Source organism: Cervus elaphus, chromosome 15 (assembly GCF_910594005.1).
Source record: "Cervus elaphus chromosome 15, mCerEla1.1, whole genome shotgun sequence".
NCBI classification, from domain to species: Eukaryota; Metazoa; Chordata; class Mammalia; order Artiodactyla; family Cervidae; genus Cervus; species Cervus elaphus.
This window is the reverse complement of record NC_057829.1, coordinates 84,471,054-84,494,403: the sequence shown is the minus strand read 5'-3', so window position 1 is coordinate 84,494,403 and position 23,350 is coordinate 84,471,054. Positions and strand designations below refer to the sequence as shown.

The 23,350-nt window shown below is 51.4% G+C and overlaps 1 protein-coding gene across 28 annotated transcripts in view; it reads right to left on the bottom strand.

The window, feature by feature from the left end:
* Positions 1 to 223: 223 nt before the first annotated feature.
* DMBT1 (deleted in malignant brain tumors 1) overlaps positions 224 to 23,350 on the bottom strand; it is a 75,447-nt gene continuing 52,320 nt past the window's right edge. For 20 of the 28 annotated variants that reach the window (XM_043925362.1, XM_043925351.1, XM_043925349.1 and 17 more), the window contains 22 exons: positions 22,489 to 22,812; positions 22,051 to 22,077; positions 21,421 to 21,453; positions 20,656 to 20,682; positions 19,897 to 20,050; positions 19,396 to 19,598; positions 18,679 to 18,999; positions 18,152 to 18,178; positions 17,514 to 17,546; positions 16,713 to 16,739; positions 15,953 to 16,106; positions 15,452 to 15,654; positions 14,735 to 15,055; positions 14,210 to 14,236; positions 13,580 to 13,612; positions 12,482 to 12,511; positions 12,096 to 12,249; positions 10,243 to 10,451; positions 8,977 to 9,161; positions 3,446 to 3,834; positions 2,608 to 2,876; positions 224 to 781 (listed from right to left, as the gene is read on the bottom strand). In XM_043925362.1, coding sequence (XP_043781297.1) covers positions 615 to 781; positions 2,608 to 2,876; positions 3,446 to 3,834; positions 8,977 to 9,161; positions 10,243 to 10,451; positions 12,096 to 12,249; positions 12,482 to 12,511; positions 13,580 to 13,612; positions 14,210 to 14,236; positions 14,735 to 15,055; positions 15,452 to 15,654; positions 15,953 to 16,106; positions 16,713 to 16,739; positions 17,514 to 17,546; positions 18,152 to 18,178; positions 18,679 to 18,999; positions 19,396 to 19,598; positions 19,897 to 20,050; positions 20,656 to 20,682; positions 21,421 to 21,453; positions 22,051 to 22,077; positions 22,489 to 22,812 — 3,317 coding nt within the window. In that variant the 3' untranslated portion in view covers positions 224 to 614. The remainder of the gene's footprint in view (positions 782 to 2,607; positions 2,877 to 3,445; positions 3,835 to 8,976; positions 9,162 to 10,242; positions 10,452 to 12,095; positions 12,250 to 12,481; positions 12,512 to 13,579; positions 13,613 to 14,209; positions 14,237 to 14,734; positions 15,056 to 15,451; positions 15,655 to 15,952; positions 16,107 to 16,712; positions 16,740 to 17,513; positions 17,547 to 18,151; positions 18,179 to 18,678; positions 19,000 to 19,395; positions 19,599 to 19,896; positions 20,051 to 20,655; positions 20,683 to 21,420; positions 21,454 to 22,050; positions 22,078 to 22,488; positions 22,813 to 23,350) is intronic. The other 8 variants (XM_043925350.1, XM_043925363.1, XM_043925352.1 and 5 more) reach the window with 8 other exon arrangements.

Here is a 23,350-nt window from a genome sequence, read left to right as displayed (position 1 = left end):
CACCTTGCCTGTGAAGACCCCCAGGGGCTGTGGGTGGAAAAGGCTGGGAAACTGTCGGCCCCACCTGTCCACTGCTCGCTCCACAGTCGCCTCAGCCTTGGGGTCACTATAGCGCAGGGCCCCGCGGCCATTCTCATTCCTGCCGGAGCCCCTTTACCCGCCTACCAAACACAAAGAGGTCCATGCTAGGTGCAGCCCCGGAAACGAGGGACCAATCCGACACTTGCTCTGAAAAAAGTTCTTTATTCAGCTTGCCCTATAACAAGGAAAGACTAAGATATATACACCCCAGGCCAAAGAATCTGGTTCCTAAAAGGTCAGAAAAGAAATTCTATCCACAAGTGCTCCTAGTGTGTAAGTGTCCAGCTGCAGGCGGGATTTTTAGGTCCCCGACCTGCTTGCCTGACATTTTGTCCCTGCCCCTAGCCTGTGTTTCGGGGAAACCTGCTCTCATCTTTCTCACCCCACTCCTCCGTCCACCCCCACCATGCACCAGGCCAGGGTTTAACCCAGTTGTGTGGTCTGGGTAGCAAGCCCTGGCCACTGGTTTCTTCCCTCCTCACTCGGCTCCAGAGCACAGGGACTTGGGTCTGAGCACCGCGCATCCTCCTGCTTCACATCCTAGTGCTCGGAGGCTGGGCACGGGCCGCCAGCACTCCCCGCCCCAGTGCGAAGGCTGCCACGGCCACGACCATGACCACGAGGACCCCGGCAAAAACGGCGGCAGCGTGGTAGCTCCCGTGGGTGCTCGTCTCCTCCTCTGTGCCCACCACCTGCCCGTCTGGGAAGGAGAGAAGACGCGGGGTCAGGATGAGCCCAGCAGGGAAGGAGGAGGGGAGACAAGAGAGGGTGGGGTGGGGTGGGGTCCCAGGGCAAGGGGATGGCAATCAGAACCATCTGATCTTGGTGGTTGGGAAAAAAAAAACAAAGGGAGAGAGGAGTGCTTTTCAGGAAACTGAGGCCAGATTCCCCCCGGAAGGGCAGCTGAGTGTCAACCCTGGGAGATTTCACAGTGTCTTGTCAGCTCCCAGGAGCAATGAGGGATTCTAAACAGAAGGGCAGAGATGGCCTTTGGCATAGTCTCTCTGGCTGAAGGCTCCTAATGGATGCGAAGGGAGGGAGTTGGGGCATTTGACCCCATCTGGGAATGGCTACAAAGGTCCCAGGAGAGGGCGAGACACAGGCCTTAAGCTACTGCCTTGTCAGCGGGAATAGAGAGAGGAGAGACAGGAGCAGCGCCCCATTGGCACCCTTTGCCCAGTCCCTGCCCCACCTTCCTTATCTCTGTAGCTCCACCCACCACAGCGAGTGACCTACGATGGAGCTGTGTCTCCTCCTGCTGGAGCTGCAGGGGTTTTGATCTATTTAGTTCTATCTCCTGGCACATAATAGACCTTCCAGAGATGATCTTCCAAAGATCACACCAGTCCTCCCTAAAGGAAATCAACCCTGGGTGTTCACTGGAAGGGCTGATGCTGAAGCTAAAGCTCCAATACTTTGGCCTCCTGATGCAAAGGGCCAACTCATTGGAAAAGACCCTGATGCTGGGAAAGACTGGATGCAGGAGGAGAGGACAAGATGGTTGGATGGCATCACTGACTCAGTGGACATGAGTTTGAGCAAGCTCTGGGAGATAGAGAAGGACAGTGCCTGACATTCTGCACCCCATGGCATCACAGAGAGTCGGACACGGCTGAGGGCCTGAACAGCAACAACAAAGATGCCCGGAAAGCTGAAAATGTCAGGGGAGAGGCTGGAAGCAGCCAGACGAGGGGAGGGCCTAGGTCTGGGCCCTGGGAAGGACGGAGCTGTCAAAGAACCTCTGTAAGGAGGAGCCTGTGGTCTGCAGGGGGTTTGTGGCAGCTACTGCTGCCCCATCACTAATGCCACCACATTTGTTGACCTGGCCCAGCCTGGACCAGAAATGGTGGGAATCCCTCTGCAAACATTTCCTCATCCACGCCCACAACAGGACAGCACAGCAGGGGAACTCTGCTCCCCATTCCAGGTGCAGAAAGTGGAATGGCTTTTCCAGGGTCAACCGCTGGGAGCTGTCAGAATAAACCAGTCCTGCCTGGATCTACACGGCCTTGCACAGACCCTGAGGTCACTACCCGAGGGTACAGTTTGTCATCATCATAGGTAATAATGTGATCATTAATGTTAACATTGATGACATGTGATAGTAACAAAGTCACTGTTCTTTGCAGCCAATGACTTGTACCAGGCAGAGGCCAAAGCAGTGTAACTAACGGTGTTTTATGCAACCCTCTCTGCAGTCCTAAGAGGTAGGACAAAAAGAAAGGTGTTTGTTTCATGGATGAGTGTGAGATTGGTATTCAGAACCCACAGGATAAAGGTGTCAAGTGTTCTGTGCCCTGGGTTAGAACTGTCTTGACGGAACCCCACACATGCATCCCGCCACAGCCCAGAAGCCCTTGGAAGAAGATGGGGACCAGGTCTAGCTCAACTCTGTATCGACTCCATGTCATATAGCACAGGTGCCCTATTCAAGGGGAAATAGGACACCCACGGAAGCAGCCTGAGTCCCTGTGGTTCACGGCCCGGGGCCCCGGCAGATGGCGGGATGGGAGGGCGGCCACCTACCCAGGTTCCTCTTCTGGGGGGAGGGCTGCAGCTGGATGGGTCCCAGGACGACGTCCACCTTCTCCTGGTAGGAGCCCACGTCCCTCTTGGCCCTCACGATGCAGCCTCTGTTGCAGCGGGAGAAGGGGTCATACGCCCTGCACACGATCATCTTGCACTTCAGGTACACGGAGGGGAAGCGGTTCAGGAAGTGGAAGGAACTGAACTTGAAGCGGACGATGTTGGACGAGGGCTGGTAGTAGGATCGGTAGGTTTCGTCCTTCACACACCTGGAGGAGGAGAGGAGTCACCGTGAGCCCTCAGCAAGGCGCTGTGCTCCTCACGCCACCCGACCAGGTGCTGTGCGTCCTCCAGGGAGGATGGAGGTCACGGGACCACCTGCTGCCTTCACAACCCTCCTGTGGACCACCTGCTGGGCAGGCTCTTTGTCCACTGCCCCATCTGCCCCTTGTTTAACCTTCCCAGCAGATTGTGAAAAGGGCTTCACTACGCTCATCTGATGGCTGAAAAAACTGGCTCAGAGAGGTGCGATTTTCTAGATGCAGCCAGCATGGCACTGAGCTATCTGCTTCAAAATCAATGTTGCTCCTGCTACATGCATATCTTTGGAAACTTAAGGCTCTCCTGGAGTTTAGTCACTTGGTCTAATTATACTTTATAGCTAACCTGCTGGATGGCAACTGGCGACTCCCTGAGTTCTCCAGATACCCAGAAATGATAGCCTGGCTGCTGAAGCTTGAGCTACTAGAGACCAGTCTGCCTTCCTTGCACTCTGGGCTAGCGGGGCATGAGTTTATCAGGTAAAGGCCGAAGTCCACCCCCAGAAGATGCTACTTACCCGCTCCGGATGAGATCATAGGTCAAAGATGTAAAGTCATTGGGATTCGGTGATGCCACACAGGTGTCCACAAATAAGGCTAAGGAGGCGTTAGAACGGAGGATTTCAGCCTGAAGGTACAAATTCTGGTTTAGGTCCACATAGTATGGGCTGCTGGTCACCGGATACAGGAATGAAGAGGATGTGTAAAAGGTAATGTTCACGTCAAAATTGCTGTATTGTATGTTCTCAATCTCGATGGTGTCATTAGTAACGTAGATTGTGTTAACCCAGGTATTCCGGAGCATCTTGCAGCTGAAGTGAATTTGGAGGTCCTTCTTCCTGTTGATGATGCCGCTTGAAGCAGTCACTTTGAGGAAGTTGGAGTAGATGATGGTGTCGTTATCCACCTGGGAGGGGCAGGAGGGAAAGCAGAATCAGGCAAATGTCATCCACTAAGAGCATCTCGTTGCTGATTTGGATTAGGAGGAGACTGAAGTGATGCTGCAAGACTGCAAAATGCTCCCAGAGCCTCAGAGAGATGGGAGGTATCTGTCTCCATGGCTACCTTTACCTGGGATGGACACACTTCCCAGCAAGATTCCCTCCTTTCACACCTCCCCTTTCCTCTGCCTCATGACACGGACCGCGAGGTTGGTGGTCCTCCCGGGAGCTGCTGCTCATGGAAGGATGAGTGTGTCCGGATGATCCCTATCCCTGCTAATGACTAAGCTGAGTTTTGTCTCCATGGCTTGGGGCCCTTTGGGTTGTTCTGTTTTGGTCTCAGTCTTGCTGGGAGAAATCAGGGGAGGCAGTCATGAGGGAGGGGGTGGCTGGCAGGATTCAATTTCACTGTGCTGTGGGGATGCATGTAGCTATTGCAGCTTGGTGTCTGAAGCTGCCAGAGCCTGAAGCAATAGAGATCCAGAGTTATAGCCGCGTCAGGTCACTGACCTCTGGGGCAGAAACCTCCCCAGAGGCTCATATGGGCCACAGGGTGGGCACCATGGCAATGCAGGAGCACTTCCATCACACTTTGCCTCTCCACTCCCCAAACGACAACACCATTTCCTACTGCGCCTTTCAGGAAGCAGCAAACTCATAAGATTGTTGGTCTCTCATGCTGCTTGATGTGCCTATGTCTTGTAAGAGCAAACTCTCCAGGGAAAAGAGTCTCACAACGTGATGGTCTGTGAGTGTCTCAAGGAAAGGGTGATGTCTAAGCATCTCTCTTTTCCCAGGGCTTGGTAGTGTTGATGATAGCATCATTAGCATCAATAAAAATTCATGGAATGGAGGAAAGGTCCGGGGCACAGAAGCCCAGCAAAAGTACTCTGATGAAAGAAGGATGGAGCTGGCAGTAGCAAGCCCAAATGGCCAAAAGGTCACAGGTGAACAAGTGCCCCTGGAAGCCACATGGTCATGATCCTCTGGCTGCAGGTGAGGTGAGCACAAGAGGAGCATTCCCAGGTGGAGACTGGGGAGAGCTGTGATGGTCAGAAGCAAACTCGTCTGTGCCTGGTACAAGTTCCCACCAGCTATGGGCACCAGCTGCAGGAATGGACACAAAAATAGTGGCCTAGATAGAAGCCCTTGTAAAATGTAAGACAACCTTACTCTTAAAAAAAAAAAATATGGAAGGGAGACTTCCCTGGTGGTCCAGTGGTTAAGACTCTGTGCTTCCAATGCAGGGGGCGAAGGTTCAAGGTTCAATTCCTAGTCAAGGAATTAAGATCCCATATGCCCTGTGGCCCAGTCAAAAAAAAAAGTAAGTTGTTGAGTGACATTTAGTCATATACACTGTGAGGAGCAAAAGTGCATTCCTGGCCATTTGGGAGATTAGACAAGTTCCCTTCTGAAGCCAGCACTTGCACAACCTAAATGTAATTATTCTTTAGAACAGCATGTGTTGCAGAAGCTTTCACTCCATGTCCGAAGTGCAGAGCTCAGCTCTAAGTTAGTCCCAGAAAGACATGTGAAAAGAGAAAAGTTTAACAAGTAACTAAAGTGATTTTGCCACTAGGGGAACCTCGCCTCTTCTCTGACCTTGGTTTCCCTTTTCTCCTGTCTGAGGGAGGCTCTGGTCTGCAGGGGATGCCAGAGCCTGCACTTTGGCCTCAGGTCTGGAGAAGGACCTAGAATGGGCTCTATGCCTTCCAGTCCTCCATGGGAAGTGTTACTCCCTCAGCTGTGTCTGACTGTTTGCGACCACGTGGACTATAGCCCACCAGACTCCTCTTGTCCATGGGATTCTCCGGGCAATAAAGTGGGTAGCCATTCCCTTCTCCAGGGAATCTTCCGGACCCAGGGGTTGAACCTCGGTCTCCTACATTACAGGCAGATTCTTTACCACCTGAGCTACCAGGGAAGCCTCCATGGGAAGTACGCTATATTTATGTTTTCTTTTTAAAAATGGGGAAGTTTATATTGGAGTGCCAGTGATTAGCACAAAAAAACCACATAAATGTTGCCATCTTGTTACTCCTTCAAAGATGAACTGAAGTGTCTTCAATTTGTACATTCGTATGAAAGTGTTTTTGAATCCACATTTGTCTCTGGTTTCCATGGTCAAGCTAGATTCTGAATGCACACCAAGCCACGTGGCATGCAGGCTTAGTTCTTGATCATAAGAAGCAGTTCTGATTTTAAATTAAAATTCATTATTAGACATCTGCCCGGGTGGTGCTAGGGGTAAGGAACCCGCCTGCCAATGCAGGAGATTCAAGAGAGGTGGGTTCGATCCCTGGGTTGGGAAGATCCCCTGGATGACAACATGGCAACCTACTCCAGTATTTTTGCCTGAGAAATCCCATGGATGGAAGAGCCTGGTGGGCTGCAGTCCAAGGGGTAACAAAGAGTCAGACCTGGCTGAGCGACTGAGCATGCACGCCCACAGTGTGCAAGACATGGGATGGATGGGAAGGGCAGGCTGTCCTGGCCTCTTCCACATGGCGTCTGTCCTGTGTAGCCAACATTTGTCTGACACCGGCTAAACAGAGCACCTGGAGGAGATGCAAAAAGTTCCAGCTACGGATCACACCATCCTGCCTTTGAATCTCAGTTCTGCAGCTCATGACCACATGGCCTTGAGCAATTGGTTTAACCTCTGTAAGCCTCTGTTTCCTCTTGATTAAATGGGAATAAAGCTTGTCTCAAGAATTTTGAAAGTCTCGTTGGAGTTCGGTGTCTGGCATGCAAACTAGCCATTAGTAATCTGATTATAAAGGCTTAGGCTCTGCACCAAGGGGCGCTGGCAGTGGCAAAGATGAATGAAATGTGGACCTGCCCCGGAGGCATGGTCTGTAGAGGATACAGGTATTTAAATAAGCAGAGGAATAAGAATTAACCTACACGGCCCACGACCATCCAGGTTAGAAGACCAAGGCTGGCCTGTGGCTTTGGCATCTCCTAACAGAGATGAAGGAACACAGATGGAATGGCCTAGACATCAGAGGCTCCAGGCTGTACATTTGGAGCCAGGAGGGATGGTTGCCTGTGGTGGACCGACTCCTACTGGCTAAACTCATGACAAGCCAGAATCCAACATGACCGATTTGCAAAATGTATAAGCCAGGTGGACTAGAGGGTTTGCAGGGCGTGACTCATCTGTACACTTCTCTGCACTTAATGCATTCGTGACCCACTCAGGTCCTCCCAGAAGCAGATCTGATGGGAGCTGGGTGACCACAATGGTGACTGCAGACCCTTGGGCCCGGGCACCCGTCCGCTGACGACAGGCTCATCTGGTTGGCTAATCGAGTGTCCCTTGCATCTGTCACTGTTCCTTGTGACTGGAACAGATCAGGCACAGTGCCCTCGTGGCCCCTTGCCTGGCACACAGCAAATGGGCAGAATGTCGTTGGTGACTGACAAACCCTCAGATTGCGTGTGTCACACACACTGTACACACTCGAGCATTTCATGCTGTATATTTGCTGCAGACCAAAACCTAGTAAAAAGCTTCCTATGTGGCTCAGTGATACAGAATCCACCTGCAAATGCTGGAGATGCAGGTTGGATCCCTGGGTCAAGAAGATCCCCTAGAGTAGGAAATGGCAACCCACTCCAGTATTCTTGCCTGGGAAATCCCATGGACAGAGGAGCCTGCGGGGCTACAGTCCATGGGGTTGCCAAAGAATCGGACAAGACCCAGTGACTAAGCAACAACAACAAACCTATTAAAAGTATTTCCTCTGTGTCTGTTTCCTGACAGACAAGATCTGGAAGTGGTTACTTAGGTGGTGGTCAAAAATTCAGAACTAGAATGGAGAGTTTGAAATAAATTTGCATAAAGTAAGTGCAACAACTCTGAGTGCCATTGAGTGAGATCTGGCAGTAAGAGGCCCGACATTCTCACAATCCCAGAGCTCCATCTGCCCTTTGCAGGCAGCGCCCCCGCCAGACTGGCCCATCACACACTGACTCTTCATTTCTAAGCTTCGTGGAAATGGAATCACAGGGCAGGGGATCTGGTGTGCCCGCCTTCTTTCACTCAGCGCCACAGTTTTGAGATTCTCAGAGTCTGACGTTAGTCCTACCACTACCTATCTAGTTAAGGAGCCTTGGGCAACCTTCTTGACTCCTCAAAGCCCAGTCTCCCTGCTTTTCAAGCAGGATGACAATGAGGGGAGGCGTGTATCTTGTTGCTGGGGAACTCGGGGAGTTTGACACGGACTAATCTCGGGGTCTGTCACTTGTAGGGTGACAGGATCAAGGAGTTTCCCAGGACTTAGGACTTCTCACTAAAATCTGCTAAGTCCCAAGTCAGCCAAGATAGCTGGTCACCCTAGGTGGTGACAGCTCAACTAGGGACACCTGCAGAGGCCAATGTATTATTGTGAAGCTAATGAAGCTTAAGGGCTTCCCTGGTGGCCCAGTAGTAAAAAGCATCTGTCTAGGTTTGATGCTTGGATGAGGAAGATATCCCGGAGAAGGAAATGGCAACCCACTCCAATATTCTTGCCTGGAGAATCCCGTGGACAGAGGAGCCTGGTGGGCTACAGTCCATGGGGTCGCAAAAGAATTGGACATGACTTCGCAACTAAACAACAATCAAGTGTAGGCGTCAGCACCCCCAACCCCACCCCCACCCCCGACCCCATGTGCAGGTCCCTCCAGGGGTCAGCAATGCACTGACACCACCGTGTGTTTTTGTAAGATTTCTAAAAGTAAGACATGCTTGCGTTCTTTCCATGAAGGAGGCACCCGTCCCTCTCACCCACCCCAACCTCAACCTATAGAAGCGCCAGGCCCTTTAAAACCTGCAACTGCCCCTGGGAGCTGCTACTGTTCTTGCTGACCTGATGGCAGCCTGCCAGGCACCCTCTCTGCTGGACACTGTGGGAAAAACTCCCCGCCGACCTGCCTTCTTTTTCTGTTTGAATGTGGCTGCAGCCACGTCATGACACCAAGGAATGCATTTATAGCCTCACCCAGATTATGTTCCGGTTATACCACAGTTATATTTTCTGGGTCCCCAGGATTCCCAAAGCAGAGCACTTGTCACTAAGAAAGCTTGCTCAGCAGGAGGTGGGGGGAAGCTCCAGGCTTACCTGCTGGCTGGTGCCACAGCCGGAGTAGGGAATCGTGAATGTCACCTGGCTCGATGTAATCTGGGGCTGACACTGGTAGTTTCTGTCTGAGCCGGGAATGGCGAGGTCCCTGGCAGAGTAGCCCAAGGATTGGAGGTAGCTCGTCCTCACTCTGGCTTGCATGTGATTTTGCAGGCAAAGCAGCTCTGGGGGCCAAAGGCAGACAGTGCGGTCAGTCAGCGCACCGCCCGCTAAGCCCACAGAAAAAGACTGAGATGGCTGGCACGTGGTCTTCCTGTGGACACAGCTCACCACCCGTCCGAAGATGCCCTGGGGTTCGAGTCAGTTCCATTCTCCTGAGACTCCTATGAGGGCACGGGGACTAGGATTCCTCTGATGGAGAAATGCAGGCAAGATGTAAAACAACAAAATGTTTTTGCCAGGTTGCTGCTTATCCTTTTAGTAGGATAGCACTTGGGCTTCACTGGTGGCTCAGATGGTGAAGAATCTGCCCGCAATGCAGAAGACCCAGGTTCGATCACTGAGTGGGGAAGATCCCCTGGAGAAGGGAATGGCAACCCACTCCAGTATTCTTGCCTGGAGAATTCCATGGATAGAGGAGTCTGATGAGCTACAGTCCCCGGCATTGCAAAGAGTCAGACACAACTGAGTGACTAAGACACACACAGAGTAACACTTGGGGCAACTTGCAGGGATGTTGGGAAGTCAGCATCCTTAGCTATGGACTTAATATAGGTCCTGCAGCTAAGGGCAGGTCAGTGCTTAAAATCCTGACCGCAAAGAGAGCCAGCACATCTCCTTGCCCAGCCCCTGGTCAATCTGTACATCAGGCCATTTAATAGATCCACCCGTGGCCACCAGCCTCTGCTGGACGTGGCTGAGAGAGCAGCTCAGACCACTTTCAGGAATCAGCCAAATACGCTAGGTCTCAGGACAAGGTCACAGTGTCCCACACTCTGGGAAGGCCACAAGGTCTCAAGCCAGGTGGTCCCCTCTGCCCTTGGCACTGACATCTCACTGTCTTATGACAGCGTCCTCTCACCCCCTTCTACTTCGTCTCTGCTGACCACAGAAAGGCCAACCCGCCACCCATCAGCCAGTCCTGGGCAGCCGGAGTCCCCAGACCCCTTGCTCTTGGCCCCCTTCTGCCCCACACCAAGCCTTGGTGTCCTGATGGGGTGGCTCTCGTTTCTCCTTCCACAGCCACAGGGTGGCTGAGCCGCCAAAGGCGCTCAGAGGTGCCACCCCGGATGAGCGGGGACTTACTCGTGTTCCCATTGGAAAGGCTGGAGTAATATTCAGCCAAGAACCCTCTCTTGGTGATGGAGATGTCGCTGACGAAGCGGATGGACATGAAGTTGGACGATGAGGTGAAGGAGCCCCTTGCCCCGTCACAAACCCGGGCGAGCAGTGGGGAACTGTGGTGGGGGCCGTCGTACACTTCGATGTAATCGTAGTTACAGCCGCCTTCCAGCCTGCAGAGACGGAACGCACAGTCTGGCTTCACTTTCAACCAGGATTTGACATTGGTGGTCAGAGGTATTATACCTCTAAGCCAGAAACTCCAACAAAATTAATAATTGAAAGGAATAGACTTTCTTTTTTTACCGGAGTACAGTTGTTGTACAATATTACACAAGTTACTGGTGTAAATATAGTGATTACAATGTTTAAAGGCTATACTCCATTTATACTTATTTAAAAAATATTGGCTATCCTCCCTGGGCTGTATTGACACCATAGAGCCTTGTAGCTTGTTTTCTACATCATAGTTTGTACCTTTTCATCCCCTACCCCAAGAGTGCCCCTCCCCCAAACCCTCTCCCCACTGGTAACCACCAGTTCGTTAGACTTTCTTAAATCCAATGGAGGTTCATCCTCCCATGACCTCCATACATCGGTCTTAGTCCTGCCTTTTGGGGTCATGCGTATGAAATCTACAGCTCCTCTCCTGACAGCCCTTCACATCACGTAAGAAAGAATGACATCCCACCTTCGACTTTTTCTTTGATCAAAAAGACCCCAGTTTCCCATAGAATTTTTTTTTTAATCCATGAATTCATAGCAACAGAAACAAATAATTGAACAAATAAGTATTGGACAAGTCAGATAAGCTCTCTGCAGCTCAGATTTTTTATTTGCAAAGGTGAAATCTCCCAATGCAAGTATACTGAAGAGAGCTGTCATGAGGCTCTAACAGTATAATAGATGGAAAAATGCTTCATAAAAATGCCATAAATGGTGGTCATTGTTACTAAGATGTTGGCTCAGAACTAGTCATGGTCAACCTTCCCCTGTAGAATTTAATGAGCTTTAAGTACAATCCCCCAAATGAATTGCAATGATGAAGAGATTAAAATAACATCACATCTTTTGCAAAACCCAACATGAACTTCCAAGGCAAAACCTCCCAGGCCACTGCAACCAGAAATCAAGAGAAAAAACTACTTTGTTTAGCAGTGACTGTTAGAGAAAAAACGATGGCACCCCTTTCCTAGGACTCTACAAGCTCCTGGTGTCTCAGTGTGGTCAGCCCTCCCCCTTGAGCCAATCATACATCCCGGTGGTTCTGATGCTGTCTCCTCTGATTAAAACAAGGATCTCCACCCTTCATCGGATGAGGAACAGATAACCTAAGATCTGCCACAAGAATTATTCCTCTTCTGCCCAAAACCACTCCCCAGAGAAAGAGGGAGTGGAGAGAAATGAGTTCAGAAAAGCTAGTGTGGTTGTTAATAGGATTCTTTCTGCTATTACTACTTCTAACAATAACCCCTCCCATTGGGTAACATTGCCCAAGTATTTTCATATATTTCTCTTATGACTTTCCCAGGAACCAGGAGGGGAGGGAACAGGTATTATAGTCTCCTCTTTTGAGGCTCAGGAGAGTTAAATGATTTCCTGAGGTCACACAGCAAAATAGTGACAGACCTGCAACTTGACCCAGGACTCTGGTCCTGGCATCCCCTCCTTGGCTGCTTCTACGCTCGGTCGAAAATGGAACCCATAGAAAAAAAGGGCAGTGGGGCAAACATCTCTCCAGAAGTGCCAGTTATCTCCTTCTAAAATGCCTGCAAGGGGCTCACCACACATCCCCTCCCACCACCGCACACACTTACTGGACATCTCTGAAGACCACAGTCACCCGGTAGTTGTTTTGAACTTCAATGTCCCACACACACTTGGCGTTGTTCGGATAGTTCCTAGGGTAGAATGGGCTGGAAACGTTCCCTGAAAATTGGGTCAGGAAGCCTCCGCAGGAATAATTTGCTGCTGGGACAAAGGGAGAAATGCCGATGACCCTCAGGGTCCACTGCACAGTCACGTGGGGGAATCCCTCCGGGAGGTGCCTACACCTGGACTCCCTACTGAGGGTCACTGCGGTGCCCCTACAGGGAGGCCGTACTCAGGGAAGCCGTCTCCTCACTGTTCTCCTCATCCCTCCCCAGGGTCACCGTCATCGAGGAGAAGGGAAGGGGGACTGGTCAGGGGGCTCAGAACTTACTGGCTGGGCCGGTGACGTTGTAAACAGGATCTGTTGACAAACAGAAAAGATAATGATCAGTTTCCTGGCACCCTTGGTTCAGCTGCTGAGTGCTTGTCAGCTCTGCGCTGGAAATATGCCAACCCCAAGTTCCCAGCGAGATGCCAGCTGCGGGACTTGCCCTCTGGGAGCTCACAGCCTAAAGAAGAGGATGGAAAAGAGCAAATCCCAGCCTCCAGGGATGGGACTGTGATGGAGCAGAGCCCAGGATTTGCTAGGAGCTGGGAGATTTGGCTCCTGGTCCAGACTGAGGAGGGAAAGGGGACGGGTACACAGGGAGGTGAGGCAAAAAGGTCGGAAGGGTGTTCCAGGCAGAGGGAACAGCATGTGTGAAGGAACCTAGGTATGAGAGTAGCTGGCACAATTGGGGAACCCTGAGGTGGATGGAGCAGGGATGGGAAGGATGGCAGGAATCAACTCAACAATGGGAAAGAATTTGCAAGCCCTAGAGATTGTCCTGAGCACTGAGGATCTGTGTCCAGACGGTGCTGAGGATTCCAGCCCCGAGGCAGGGACCGACCTTGGCATTTGATGAAGATACCCTAGCTGCCCTGCAGAGACTGGGTCAGGGGGAGGGGCAGCCTGAAGCTGCTGGTGCTGCTATAGGAAACCAGGTGGTGAGGAGGGGAGGCTGGGGATGCAGAGGAAACATCTGGGGTGGTGGGGGGCGGCAGTGAGGGGTGGCTCAGCAGCCACTCTGAAGCAGGCTATTGGGAACTTCTGCTGATTATATACCAGGCTCCACCCAGGCTGCACTGACCTGGAACTAATGTCCCAGACGAGGGGCAGGGCCTACACAGTGGGAGACTTCACCTAGACACTGACCAGAGATCCGAGTTTTAGGATGACCAGCTGATTAAAGGACAAATAAGAGCCTGGAGAGAGGCCCAGCCCTCCTGGGGTTGGGACATCAGCTACAGAGACGCCACATGGCAGGAAAGTCAGGAGCGGTGAACTCGTTGGACAGTGAGTGCCGTGACTACAGCCCGGAGACCGGCAGTCAAGCCTGGGGAGAGGAAACCAAGGCCTGTGGGTCAGGTGGAAAAATGCGATACTTACTCTGAGTGGGTGTAGTTGTTGAGGGCTGCCAATCTAGAAAGAAAGCAAGTGATTTTAGGATATTGCCGGATCATTTTTTAATTCCATACTCAAGAGTTTGATGGAGAAAATAAATCGTTATCCTTATTCAGGACTTCTCAGAGACTTGATTATACCAATTTGCACTGTGTCTAGTAAAAAGCAGTTAGAGAACACAGCACATCCAAACATATTTGCACCAGATATTTTCCTTGTCTCATAAAGACCATTTGGGGAATTGCTCTCAACATGAAGGATTATTTAACAGATAAACCTCTGTAGGGCTGCTATTCTACTTGGTTCTATGATGGTCACAGTTCTGCATGGCATCAATGGGACACTTATTTTCATAGAAATGATCAGAGGACCTAATCCTCTCCACTCCCACAGCCAACTGAATCAGCACAGGTCCCAGGAAGTGACAAGGAACAGGAGGTCCCTCCAGGGAGAGCTTAGTGACAGCTCAGGTCTTAGGGACTCAGCTGGTCACTGAACAGCCTCCAGAGTCCTCAGAGGGAAATAGCTCCCCTGGAGGAAGCTGTTCTTCTATTGGAAACCTGAGAGGCGGAATACCAGAGAGGAATCTGGCTGCGTGGGGCTGCAGGGACTCACATGGAGTGGAGGAGTTGATCTGTGCAACTGCAAGAAAGAGGACGCACGATCAGCCTCAGCACCGTTGTTGTTGCTTAGTTGCTAACTCATCTCAGACACTTTAGGGACACCATGGACTGCAGGCTGCCTGGCTCCTCTGAACATGGGATTCTCCAGGCAAGAATACTGGAGTGGGTTACATTTCCTTCTCCAGGGAATATAGCAGACCCAGGGATCGACCCAGCATCTTCTGCTTTAGGTTCATTATTTATCCTCTGAGGCACAAGGTAAGCCCATTAAGCAAATGGGAGAGTAATGATAAGCTGGACACCAGCGGAGTGTTCAGCACAAGGACCAGAGATCAAGTGGCCTCTGCGAGGTCTCCTGGAGTGCACAGGTCAAGGGGAACTCTGACAAGCTCCTGCCCACCACCACGCCCTGAACTAGCCACACACACCACCAGTCACTGGCCTCCAGTTTCCACTGCTCCAGTTTCCAGCAGCCCCGAGCTGAAAGGAGCCTTCCACATATGACATCACCCAATACCTGAGCAAATGACTCCAGCATCTTCATAGTGGCCACAATTATGGGAGAACCAGCCTTGGTTCCGGCACTGCCAGAGGTTAGTCTCTGCCCCTGAGCACGCCACGTTGTCCAAGGTGATGGGGCCAGAGCCAGAGCCAAAGTAGGCATTTCCTGGGGCTGAGACTGCGTATCCACAGCCCAGCTGTCTGCACACCACCTGGGCATCTTGAATGTCCCAGTTGTCATCACACACTGTTCCCCACTGGCCACCATGGTAGATTTCCACACGCCCAGCACATGTGGGATGGGAGGAGTTCCAATTCACCAATCTCAAGCTGACGTCTGAAAGACACACACTGTAAGAGGTGATGACCCCATCCCCCAGCAAACACCCAAAGCCAATTAACCCCTGCTTCTTTCCCCATCCCAAAAGCCACCCAATGACACTGATCAGTGAATAAATAGCTACGTGATCCACCTGGAAGGGGCTTCTGACATCACAGAGTTCAGATCCCTCATTCTCCAGATATATTCTTTTCCGTATCCGCTTCCATATTCTGTCCACATGGTTTATCACAGGTCACAGAATATAGCTCCCTGTTCTCTACAGTGGGACCTTGTTTATCCATTTGATATGTAGTAGTTTGCATCTGCTAATCCCCAAATCCGCATCCACCCCTTCCCCAAAACCCCATCCTCTTGGTAACCATGGATCTTTTCTCCATGCCTTGTACTCACTTCTTGGAAAGGAGTTATACCAAGCAGAAAAACCAGTGTTTTGGACACTGCTGTCACTCCGAAATCGAACAGTCAATCGGTTGGAAGGAGAAGTGAATATTTCCCTGGTGTAACGACAGATTCTCCTCGCTGAGGCATTGCTACTAAGTGGTCCATTAAGGATTTCAACATAGTCATAACTGCAGCTACTGTGTGTCTCCAACCTGTGTGGAAAACGGGATTCACATCAACATCAGAATGTCTGCTGCTCATAAACTTTGTAGGTATTTTGGACTTTATGAGAAATGTCCTTGAATCTAAGATCTTCTTCTTGCGCTTCCTTAATCAGATCAAGGGACTGCCCAATATCGAGACTGAGACTTCCTGGTGGGGATCAGAGAAACCTGAAATGTAGTCCATGGGACCTGAGAGGGGAAAGCCTCCCAGACCAGGACCCCACTCAAACCCCAGGGTGGTCCATGGAAGACGCCTCCTTCTCCAGGTGGCCTGGGGGTTACTTACTGCAGACTGTCGAAGCCCAGGTTTATGAGGTAGCCGGGGTTCACTTGTATTTCCCAGACACAGTTGGCATTGTTCGGGTAGTATCCAGGGTAGAATGGGCTGGAAAAGTTCCCACTGGCACTGAATAAGAAGCCACCACAACTTGGAAAGGAGCCTGCAGAGCAGAGAGAGGAATATCCCCATTGTGGTGGGTCTCCGGGGGTGTTGTGACAAGCAATCGTCCTCCAGATGAGTGTCCTCAGGAAGTCCTTTTCCTCCTGCAGGACTTCTCAGAGCCTTGACCATTCCCACCTACACGGAGACTGGCCTAAAGGACTGGCGTCCACAGCAGCACACCTTTCCATGGTGGGCACCAGGTGTTTTCAAGGCGCCGTAAAGATCATTTGGGGGTTACTCTCAACGTGCAGGAGTGTTTAACAGAGAAAGGTCTGTAAGGCTGCTTTTGAAAATGGTTTTGAGAATGGTCACAGTTCTGCATGGCATGAGTGGGACACTTATTTTCACAGAAATGATCAGAGGACCCAATCCTCTCTCTCACACTCAACAGGCACAGGCAGCAGGATGTGGCAGGGGACCAGAGGTCTCTCCAGGGAGAGCTGAGTGACAGCCGTGGTCCTGGGGACTTGGCAGGTCACTGAACAGACTCAAGTCCTCAGAGAGGCATGACTCCGCAGGTAGAGTCTGCTCTTCTCCTTCTGGAAACCTGAGAGGATGGATTCCCAGAGACAAACCTTGGCTTGGTGGGGCTGCCGGGACTCACCTGGAGTGGAGAAGTTGATTCCTGGTCCTGTAAGAAAGAGGAAGCATGATCAGCTTCAGCATCCACGATGGGCTGCAATGAACCCATCAGTTTCCTGAGAGAGATGCTGAGTGCCCGGCCCCTTCCTGGCCAGAGAAGGGCAGCCTAGGAGTTGTCCCGGGGAGCTGAATAGAAACATCAATCTCACACATCTGTCTTCACAAGCAACAGCAAATATTGGGGCGATTTTACTCTTACAAACTTGACGTCCCCTCCTTGATGTGAGGGACTGACCTTGCCATTGGGTGAAAATGACCATCACTGAGAGAATGGATCATGGGGGTGTGGCAGCCTGAAGCCGCTGCTGCTGTAGGGAGCCAGGTGGTGAGGAAGGAAGGACGGGGATGTGGAGGAAAGATGTGGAAGCAGGGTGGGGCAGTGAGGAGTGGTTCAGTGGCAACTCAGAAGCAGGCTGTTTGGAGCCTTTGCTGGTGACACTGAAGCAGAGTCCATCCAGGCTGCACTGACCAGGGACTAGTGTCCTAGCGAGGGGTGAGACCTAACCTGGAGGTCAGCATCGTCAAGAGTCTGACTAGAGATCTGAATCTCACAGGTCAGAATAATTAAGGACAAAAAGAGCCTGGAAAGAGGTCCAGCCCTCCTGGGGTTAGGACATCAGCTGTGGGGACACCACATGGCAGAAGTCAGGAGAGGTGACCTCACTGGAGAGTGAGCACCCTGACTGCAGCCCGGAGACCAGTGCCAAGCCTGGGGAGAGGAAACCCAAGGCCTGCGAGTCAGGTGGAAAAATGTGTTACTTACTCTGAGTGGTTGTAGTTGTTGGGGGCCGCCAGTCTAGAAAGAAAAGGAAGTGATTTTAGGATGTGCTGAATAATTTTAAAGTCCATGGTCACCACTTTGGTGGAGAAAGTAAATCCTTGTCCTAACAAGGACGCCTCAGAACCTTGACTATTCCCACCTACAGTGTAACTGGCCACATGGGCTAAGTAGAGAGAAGTTCCCAGCTTATTCAGCAGCAGATATTAACACTGTGGCCTAAGGATCCTTTTGGGAATTGCTTTCAACCTGAAGGAATTGCTTAATGGATAGACATTTGTGAGGCTGTTACCAGGCCATGGTTCTAAAGTGGTTGGCATGACAGTTCTGCTTGCCATGACTAGGACACTGATTTTCATAGAAATGATCAGAGGACCTAATCCTCTCCACTCCACAGCGGCTCTGAACAGGCACAGGCATCAGGAGGCAGCAGGAGACCAGACGTCTCTCCAGGGAGAGCTGAGTGACAGCCCTGGTCTTGGAGATTCAACTGGTCTCTGAACAGCCTCCAGAGTCCTCGGAGGGAAATGACTCCCCCGGAGGAGGCTGTTCTTCTCCTTCTGGAAACCTGAGAAGCGGAATCCCAGAGAGGAGGCTGGCTGGGTGGGGCTGCAGGGACTCACCTGGAGTGGAGGAGTTGATCTGTGCATCTGCAAGAAAGAGGAAGCACGATCAGCCTCAGCACCAAGTTGCTGTTGTTTAGTTGCTAACTCATCTCAGACACTTTAGGGACCCCCTGGACAGTAGCCTGCCTGGCTCCTCTGTCGGTGAGATTCTCCAGGCAAGAATACTGGAGTGGGTTACATTTTCTTCTCCAGGGAATATAGCAGACCAAGGGATCGACCCAGCATCTTCTGCTTTAGGTGCAGTCTTTACCCTCTGAGGCACGAGGTAAGCCCATAAAGCAAATGGGAGAGTAATGATAAGCTGGACACCAGCGGAGTGTTCAGCACAAGGACCAGAGATCAAGTGGCCTCTGCGAGGTCTCCTGGAGTGCACAGGTCAAGGGGAACTCTGACAAGCTCCTGCCCACCACCACGCCCTGAACTAGCCACACACACCACCAGTCACTGGCCTCCAGTTTCCACTGCTCCAGTTTCCAGCAGCCCCGAGCTGAAAGGAGCCTTCCACATATGACATCACCCAATACCTGAGCAAATGACTCCAGCATCTTCATAGTGGCCACAATTATGGGAGAACCAGCCTTGGTTCCGGCACTGCCAGAGGTTAGTCTCTGCCCCTGAGCACGCCACGTTGTCCAAGGTGATGGGGCCAGAGCCAGAGCCAAAGTAGGCATTTCCTGGGGCTGAGACTGCGTATCCACAGCCCAGCTGTCTGCACACCACCTGGGCATCTTGAATGTCCCAGTTGTCATCACACACTGTTCCCCACTGGCCACCATGGTAGATTTCCACACGCCCAGCACATGTGGGATGGGAGGAGTTCCAATTCACCAATCTCAAGCTGACGTCTGAAAGACACACACTGTAAGAGGTGATGACCCCATCCCCCAGCAAACACCCAAAGCCAATTAACCCCTGCTTCTTTCCCCATCCCAAAAGCCACCCAATGACACTGATCAGTGAATAAATAGCTACGTGATCCACCTGGAAGGGGCTTCTGACATCACAGAGTTCAGATCCCTCATTCTCCAGATATATTCTTTTCCGTATCCGCTTCCATATTCTGTCCACATGGTTTATCACAGGTCACAGAATATAGCTCCCTGTTCTCTACAGTGGGACCTTGTTTATCCATTTGATATGTAGTAGTTTGCATCTGCTAATCCCCAAATCCGCATCCACCCCTTCCCCAAAACCCCATCCTCTTGGTAACCATGGATCTTTTCTCCATGCCTTGTACTCACTTCTTGGAAAGGAGTTATACCAAGCAGAAAAACCAGTGTTTTGGACACTGCTGTCACTCCGAAATCGAACAGTCAATCGGTTGGAAGGAGAAGTGAATATTTCCCTGGTGTAACGACAGATTCTCCTCGCTGAGGCATTGCTACTAAGTGGTCCATTAAGGATTTCAACATAGTCATAACTGCAGCTACTGTGTGTCTCCAACCTGTGTGGAAAACGGGATTCACATCAACATCAGAATGTCTGCTGCTCATAAACTTTGTAGGTATTTTGGACTTTATGAGAAATGTCCTTGAATCTAAGATCTTCTTCTTGCGCTTCCTTAATCAGATCAAGGGACTGCCCAATATCGAGACTGAGACTTCCTGGTGGGGATCAGAGAAACCTGAAATGTAGTCCATGGGACCTGAGAGGGGAAAGCCTCCCAGACCAGGACCCCACTCAAACCCCAGGGTGGTCCATGGAAGACGCCTCCTTCTCCAGGTGGCCTGGGGGTTACTTACTGCAGACTGTCGAAGCCCAGGTTTATGAGGTAGCCGGGGTTCACTTGTATTTCCCAGACACAGTTGGCATTGTTCGGGTAGTATCCAGGGTAGAATGGGCTGGAAAAGTTCCCACTGGCACTGAATAAGAAGCCACCACAACTTGGAAAGGAGCCTGCAGAGCAGAGAGAGGAACATCCCCATTGTGGTGGGTCTCCGGGGGTGTTGTGACAAGCAATCGTCCTCCGGATGAGTGTCCTCAGGAAGTCCTTTTCCTCCTGCAGGACTTCTCAGAGCCTTGACCATTCCCACCTACACGGAGACTGGCCTAAAGGACTGGCGTCCACAGCAGCACACCTTTCCATGGTGGGCACCAGGTGTTTTCAAGGCGCCGTAAAGATCATTTGGGGGTTACTCTCAACATGCAGGAGTGTTTAACAGAGAAAGGTCTGTAAGGCTGCTTTTGAAAATGGTTTTGAGAATGGTCACAGTTCTGCATGGCATGCGTGGGACACTTATTTTCACAGAAATGATCAGAGGACACAATCCTCTCTCTCACACTCAACAGGCACAGGCAGCAGGATGTGGCAGGGGACCAGAGGTCTCTCCAGGGAGAGCTGAGTGACAGCCGTGGTCCTGGGGACTTGGCAGGTCACTGAACAGACTCGAGTCCTCAGAGAGACATGACTCCCCAGGTAGAGTCTGCTCTTCTCCTTCTGGAAACCTGAGAGGGTGGATTCCCAGAGACAAACCTGGCTGGGTGGGGCTGCCAGTACTCACCTGGAGTGGAGAAGTTGATTCCTGGTCCTGCAAGAAAAGAGGAAACATGATCAGCTTCAGCATCCACGATGGGCTGCAATGAACCCATCAGTTTCCCGAGAGAGATGCTGAGTTCCTGGCCTCTTCATGGCCAGAGAAGGGAGGCCTAAGAGTTGCACCAGGGAGCTGAATAGGAAACATTAATCTCACATATCATTCTTCACAAACAACAGCAACTATTGGGGCGATTTCACTCTTACAAACTTGATGTCCCCTCATCGGTGTGAGGGACTGACCTTGCCATTGGATGAAGACTACCATCATGGATAGAATGTATCATGGGGATGGGGCAGCTTAAAGCTGCTGCTGCTGTAGGCAGCCTAGTGGTGAGGAGGGAAGGATGGTGATGCGGAGGAAAGATCTGGAAGCAGGGTGGGGTTGTGAGCGATGGTTCAGTGGCAACCCAGAGGCAGGCTGTTGGGACCTTTTGCTGGGACTGGTGTCCCAGCCGAGGAGCTGGACCTAAACAGGTGGTCAGCATTATCTGGAGACTGACTAGATGTAGGAATCTCATCCAGATTAGACTAGTAAAGGACAAAGAAGACGGGGGGGGGGCAACCCTCCTGGGGTTGGGACATCAGCCGTGGGGACATCATGTGGCAGGACAGTCAGGAGAGGTGAACTCATTGGAGAGTGACACCTTGACTACAGCCTGGAGACCAGCAGCCAAGCCTGGGGAGAGGAAACCCAAGGCCTGTGGGTCAGGTGGAAATATGTGTTACTTACTCTGAGTGGTTGTGTTTGGTAGGGGCCACCAACCTAGAAAGAAAACCAAGTGATTTTAGGATACTGCTGAAAAATTTTAAAGTCCATGGTCATCACTTTGGTGGAGAAAGTAAATCCTTGTCCTAATAAGGATGTCTCGGAACCTTGACTATTCCCACCTACAGTGTTACTGGCCACGTGGACTAAGTACATGGAAGTTCCCACCTGATTCAGGAGTAGATATTATCACTGTGGGAAAAGATCATTTGGGAAATTGCTTTCAAGCTGAAGAAATTTTTTAATGGATAGATACTTGAGAGTCTGCTGCTTGGTCATGGTTCTAAAGCAGTCACAGTTCTGCATGGCATGGCTCGGACACTTATTTTCATAGAAATGATCAGAGGATCTAATCCTGTTTCCCCTCATAGCAGCTCTGAGCAGACACTGGCAGCAGGAGGTGGCAGGAGACCAGACGCCCCTCCAGGGACAGCTGAGTGACAGCCCTGGTCCTGGGGATTCCACTGGTCACTGGAGAGCCTCCAGAGTCCTCTGAGGGAAATGACTCCCTAGGAAGAGGGTGTTCTTCTTCTAGAAACCTGAGAAGTGGAATCCCAGAGAGGAGTCTCACTGCATGGGGCTGCCAGAACTCACCTGGAGTTGAGGAGTTGATCTGTGCAGCTGCAACAAAGAGGAAGCATGATCAGCCTCAGCGCCCAGGCTCAACGCAAGACACCCATCAGGTCCCTGAGAGAACTGCTGAGCGCCCGTCCCTCCATGGCCTGAAAAGGGCGGCCCGGGTTTTGTCCAGGAGAACTGAATATGAAACATCAAGCTCAGACATCAGTCTCCACAACTGAAAAAAGTCTGAGGGGAATTTGCTCTTACAATCGGAAAACACTCCCCTGCTCCAGGGGTCCAATACAGAAGGGGCTGCAGTGGATCCATGAAATCCAGGACTGACATCTATCAATGATGGAGTCAGTGAAACCACCCAACTTCCATGGAAGCTCAGTGTGATTGAGCCCAGTGCAAAGAAGGGCTCTTGTTGGGAGAAAATCACTCACAAAAATGCAGGTCATAGAAACCAACCCGAGCAGATGACGCTGGCGTCCTCGCTGTGTCCGCAGTTGTGTGTGTTCCAGGGGCTGTGGGAGCAGCTCCACAGGTACGTCTCGTGCCCTGAGCAGCCCACGTCGTCCAGGACAATGGGCCCTGAGCCCTGCCCGAACCGGGCATTTCCTGGGGCTGAAACGGCCCAGCCACAGCCCAGCTGCCTGCAGACCACGCTGGCGTCGGTGGTGTCCCAGCCGTCGTCACACACGGTGCCCCAGGAGCCTCGGTACAGGACCTCCACCCGGCCCTGACACCTGTCACCTCCGTTCACCAGCCTCAGGGCCAAGCCCGATTCGGTTCCTGGAAGGAGACAGGAAAAGTCACCCTCCTGTTTCTCCTGAAGGAAGAGGCACTGGGGACTGAGATTCAGAGTCTTCCAGGGAAAGGCTGCTGAGGGCTGGGTAGTGATGTCCATCAGGCTTGACTGGGCGTGTTCACCACTGTGTATCTCCAGTGTCTGTGTGATGGAAACCTCGACTGTGGACTGCGGACAGGCTCTGCAGGTTCTCTGATAGCATCCCCAAGTTCAGCAATTCAGGGACTGAATCCGATCTCAGGGTGCAGGTGGGAAGAGGGGAAGCCCACAGCCTACGTCCGCAAATTACATGACAGACCTCTGGGATAGAATGAGCCTCTGCAGCCGGAGACCACTGACACAGCTTCCCAGTTCCCACCATAGAGCCAGGTTCAGCCTTTCACCCCTACGTGGGAACCCACTCCATCAGCCCAAGGTTATTCTGAAGACTTCCATTCAATATATATTCAGGTACTTTCACACACAAAGCTTATCTTGAAACTTTTTTTTTTTTTTGTAAGTTTGAATCCTGAAATAACCCTG